The sequence below is a fragment of the Zingiber officinale genome, chromosome 11B (genome assembly GCF_018446385.1).
Source record: "Zingiber officinale cultivar Zhangliang chromosome 11B, Zo_v1.1, whole genome shotgun sequence".
Classification (NCBI taxonomy): domain Eukaryota; kingdom Viridiplantae; phylum Streptophyta; class Magnoliopsida; order Zingiberales; family Zingiberaceae; genus Zingiber; species Zingiber officinale.
The window spans coordinates 87,733,162-87,737,970 of record NC_056007.1 but is presented as its reverse complement, the minus strand read 5'-3'; the positions used below and the strand labels follow the sequence as shown (position 1 = coordinate 87,737,970).

At 42.9% G+C, this 4,809-nt stretch overlaps 1 protein-coding gene across 1 annotated transcript; it reads right to left on the bottom strand.

Annotated features, from left to right (window-relative positions):
• Positions 1-2,047: 2,047 nt before the first annotated feature.
• Positions 2,048-3,689, bottom strand: LOC122034393. The gene is made up of 3 exons (XM_042593628.1): positions 3,422-3,689; positions 3,018-3,243; positions 2,048-2,855 (listed from the first exon to the last, which is right to left on the bottom strand). The coding sequence occupies exons 1-3, from the start codon at positions 3,683-3,685 to the stop codon at positions 2,437-2,439; spliced, it is 909 nt and encodes a 302-aa protein (XP_042449562.1). The 5' UTR covers positions 3,686-3,689; the 3' UTR covers positions 2,048-2,436.
• Positions 3,690-4,809: the final 1,120 nt, after the last annotated feature.

The following is a 4,809-nucleotide window of genomic DNA, read 5'->3' as shown; positions in this document are numbered from 1 at the left end:
GCGGTAGTTCAATAATAATTCTTTAGTGGTATGAATTATTATTGATGAAATTAAGTTGGGTGTTCGGGGTGAACACGGGAAGCTTAATTTCATCGGGAGACCAAAATCAATTCATCCTTTCAGTCTCTATCGTAGCATCTTATATAGAGAGAATTATATCCACCTTCTTACCCAACCTTAGGTGGTCGACCAAGCCAAGCTTGGAGTCTAAGCTTGGACCGGCCAAAGCCAAAGGGTTGAGCCATTGTGGTGACCGGCCAATGCTTGAAGCTCAAGCTAGGTGGGCCGACCACAAGAAAATAAAAGGATTTTATTTTTTAAAAATCTTTTCTTACATGGATATCATGGTTTTAAAAGAGAGTTTAAAATTTAAATCTTTCCTGGTCGACCCAAGATTCTGGAAAGTTTTTGGTTTTTATTCATGTCAGCCATGCACCCAGAAGGCATATACATAAATATATTTATATTTGCTTACGCACCTCACCCAGGCCTATAGGATTGGAGATGATTCGCGTTCCACGACCGCTTGAGTCGTCTCCCATTTTCGTCTTCCAAGTAATAGACTCCCGAGTGGAGTTTCTGTACAATTTTATATGGTCCCACCCATAGTGCCTCGAGTTTGGTGACGTCACCGACCGGTTTGATTGTCTTCTACACCAGATCACTGACATGGAAGGACCTCGGGATCACCCTCCTGTTGTAGTTCTGCCTCATCTGCTGTCGGTAAGTCATTAGCCGAACAACCGCTTTATCCCTCGTTTCATCCACCAAGTCGAGCTCCATTAACCTTCGCTCGTTATTTTTCTCATCGTAGAGTCGCACCCGATCAGATTCTACTCCAACTTCTACAAGAACCACCGCTTCTCCTCCGTACACTAGCTGGAATGGTGTTATGCTGGTCGCTTCCTTTTGAGTCGTGTGAAGTGCCCACAAGACGCTTGAGAGCTCATCGACCCAGCTACCTCTTACGTGGTCGAGCCGAGTTCATAAGCCTCGGAGGATCTCCCGGTTAGTGACCTCCGCCTGGCCGTTGCTCTGGGGTAGGCGACTGAGGTGAAGGACTGCTGGATGTCATAGCCTTCGCACCACTTCCTCAGCTTCTGACTCGCGAACTGCCTTCCGTTATTCGAGACGAGCCGGCGGGGGATGCTAAATCGACAGAGGATGTTCTGCCAGATGAACTTGATGACCATATGCTCACTTATCTTTGCTAGGGGCTCAGTCTCCACCCATTTTGAAAAGTAGTTCATAGCAACAAGCAGGAACTTTCGCTGGCCTGTCACCATAAGAAATAATCTCACGATGTCCATGCCCCATTGGTCGAACGGGCAAACTACCGTGGATGACTTCATTTCTTCGGTCGGTCGGTGCGAAATATTATGATACTTTTGGCAGGACGGGCATGTGGCTATCGTCCGAGCGACATCCTCTTGGAGATTTGGCTGACACCGTGCCGCTTGACCCATGATAGATGGACTCTCCCTTATCACCGCATCACTATCTAAAAGATCTTATGCCAATGAAGATATCATATATCCTTTTAAATCTATAATCTTTTCTAATTTTTTTTAAAATAATAATAATAATAACAAAATTAACTCATTCCTAAATTTAATTTATCCATTTGAATTGAACAGCTCATCAAAAGGAAACAAAATTGACATTTACCTAATGAGCCTTGCCCTTTGTGGAGAAGGTAAGTGAAGGGAAGAAAAGGATAAACAAGGTAAAATAGAATGTTTATTTTTATTTGGGGGGAATGGGTTATGGAGGGAAAGAAGAGAAGGATAAAGATTATTTGTGCTTATTCTAATTTTATACTTGTTTTTTTATTTGATATATAGATCCATATTTTAAAAAAGAGAATATTTTTATAATTTTATATATTTAATTTTTATTTTCCTCACTTTCCTCTAAATGAACATTCCTTACTTCACCTCCCTTCATTAATAAACATTCCTTATCCCATTCAAATTCGGGGAGAGTCCAGTCTTTCCTCCTGGATTTTGACTTCCCTGTTCACTTGGTAGCTGCTACTGACAATTCCTTGTCCACTGAATTATTGCAGACGATATATTTAATAACTGATATTGAGAAGATTTACAGAAAACGAAGCTTCACAGCTTCTCCAATCATTCACAAGACACGCAATATTCTCCTCCTATTCTTCTACAGGCACCGGAAGAATATTGTGGAAGATGAACAAGTGTCCGCATTTATTCCAGCCGCCGCTTCCAACATTTAGAAAGCGAAATCTCTTTTTTTTTTTTTTTTTTTGCTTTTCTAAATCTCGTTTCTTTTATATCTTCACTCAATTAGATAAAATTTATCGCTAGATTACACTCTAATAGTCAATCGAAAGTCGTGAAGCAAAACTGAAGCAGAGTAGAAAGCCGCAGCAAGTTTCCCAAACACCCACACGTTCCTCCTCTCGACTCACACCACCTCCACCACCATGCGGTGGAGGTCGAATGTCAGCATGGACGCCCGGAGCTTGGGCGGCTGCCGCTGATCGGAGACGGTCGCCGCGGGGAAATCCATAGCCGGCCCGACGATCCTCTCCGACGTCCCGAGCCATTTCGACTGCATATACTTGTGCTTTCTCCACGGCGCCATGTGCATCTTGTTATCCTTCATGCACTTCTTCGCAGCCGCACAGACGATCTTCACGACGCCGCGGAGTTTCTCCGCCTTGCCGACGAAGATCTCCGGCAGGGACATCACCAGGCGGTTGTATTCCTGGCTGCTTCTCGCCATCTCGAATTCCGCCCGAAAATTTTGCTCGATCACGAGCCTCACGGGCCCTTTTTTGCCGCTCTTAGTTTCCATCTTCACGTCGATGTACGTGTGCTCCCCTGTTAGACATCAAAACAGAGCGATATCAGCTATTGCTAATTGGTCTTTCCCTACCGTTCCAAATAAAATCAGTAACGCAGAAGCGACAAAGAACAACAATATTTAGATTGCGATGCTTTTTGCTGGTAGTCGAGAGATTTAGCAATAAAAAGTTGGACTACCTGAAGGAATGTCCGGCGATCTCTTCCATTTGGACTTGCACAGACCGCTGTCATATCCTATCTCACGGAGCTCCTTGGCGATGTATGCCAATGCGCAATTCCGGCATTCTTTGGCCATTCTATTGGAGCATGAGCACACGATACCCTTCGCTTGCATCTTCTCTACTGCATCCTTTGTTCGCTGCAGTAATTTAACCTCTGCAGAGCTAATCCGTGATAACGCTTCCTGTAACATATTATTTTTTCAGAATTGATTAGGATCATCTAACTACAAAAACATGTATAAAAAAATCTGCAATTTTTTAATAAAAAAGTGATTTTTTTCCCCATTGGAAAAGAAGGGGAGAGAGCGAAAGAGATCCACAGATTGTTCTGTCTGGGAATTAATCGACGAAAAAACTTACGTGAAGAAGCTGTTGCTGTGACTCCCAAAACGCCTTGTTCTCCACGGCGCTGCTCTCGCGACCCCCCTCCTCGTCGCCGCTTTCGAAGGCGTCGTCGCCGCCCCGGTCGCCGTGAGAGCTCCCGTCGGAGCTCCCGCCCTCCTCCAAGAAGCTGAAAACCGTCTCCGACAGGCTCATCCAGCCATCCCCCGCCTCCACGCCCATGTCGACCTTCTCCACGCCCTTTTGGATTTGGGTGGCCGCTCCGCCTCTCTCCGCTGGCATTGACGGCCCTGCTCGTCGCTTCTTAAATACCGGGCGACGGAGAAAGCCCGACAACGACACAGCGGACGAACGGGCCGCCGCGAACATGTCTGGACAGCTCGATTGTCCACGTGGCGAGGTTTGGTTGGCCTGGTTTGGCCTGTGGTCCCTGGCCGGATGAACAAGGTATAAATCACAGCGCGGATCCACGTCAGCGTCTCCGCCTCAAGAATTGTTGCCTCCCTTATCCGCTCTGCCTTCTCTCTATTTCTCACACACTTTCCACGTCCGTCTCTATCTCTTAACAGACACCAGCTCGGGGAATGTAGACCTGGTCAAACAAAGCAGAATTGGGACCCGGGTCGCTGGCAAATGACAAGTCTGTTTTTCCTGTTTGGTAAAATGATTAGTACAGACGAGATTAGGATTGATAGAATATGCTTCCGGTATCGAGCGGGTAGCGTCACCGCATCGCACCTAAAGGGAATATCTTCTACGTTATGCTTTTCTGGCTGTGTCGTCGGTTATCTCACCGCCTAATTTTTCCTATGGCAAGATTTATCAAAACGCACCTCTGGTTTTCCCTCTTTGTGAAAACATGTGTTTTTTTTTAAAAAAAAATAACAAGACACCCCTAATTATTTATATGGTTAAAATATACCCTTTTTTTATAAATTATTAAATTAGTATTCTACCCATAATTTAATATCTCAAATAGCACAACTTTGATTAGAGTAATATTTTAATATAATTTTGATCAAGTTATGTCAACTTTGATCAATTTTAATCAAAATTGTACTATTTTAGAATAGTTTTGATTAAAATTATAATATTTTAGAGTAATTTTGATTAAAATTGATCAAATTAATCCAAAGCGGTACAACTTTAACTGAAATTATTTCATCTTTAGATATATTATTTTAAGGATGGAGCAATTTTTTGTTAAAAGTATATCAGTTTTGTTTAAAATTGCACTACTTTTAAACAATTGTATCTAATATGATGCAGCTTTAGTGAAGATTATTCTAAAATTAAGGGAAAGCTCAGAGTTATTCCATGTAGGATGTTGTTTTAATAATTTTTTAAATATGAATATAATTAAAAACACTAAAGTAATATATCTTAAATGTATGATAATACTGATG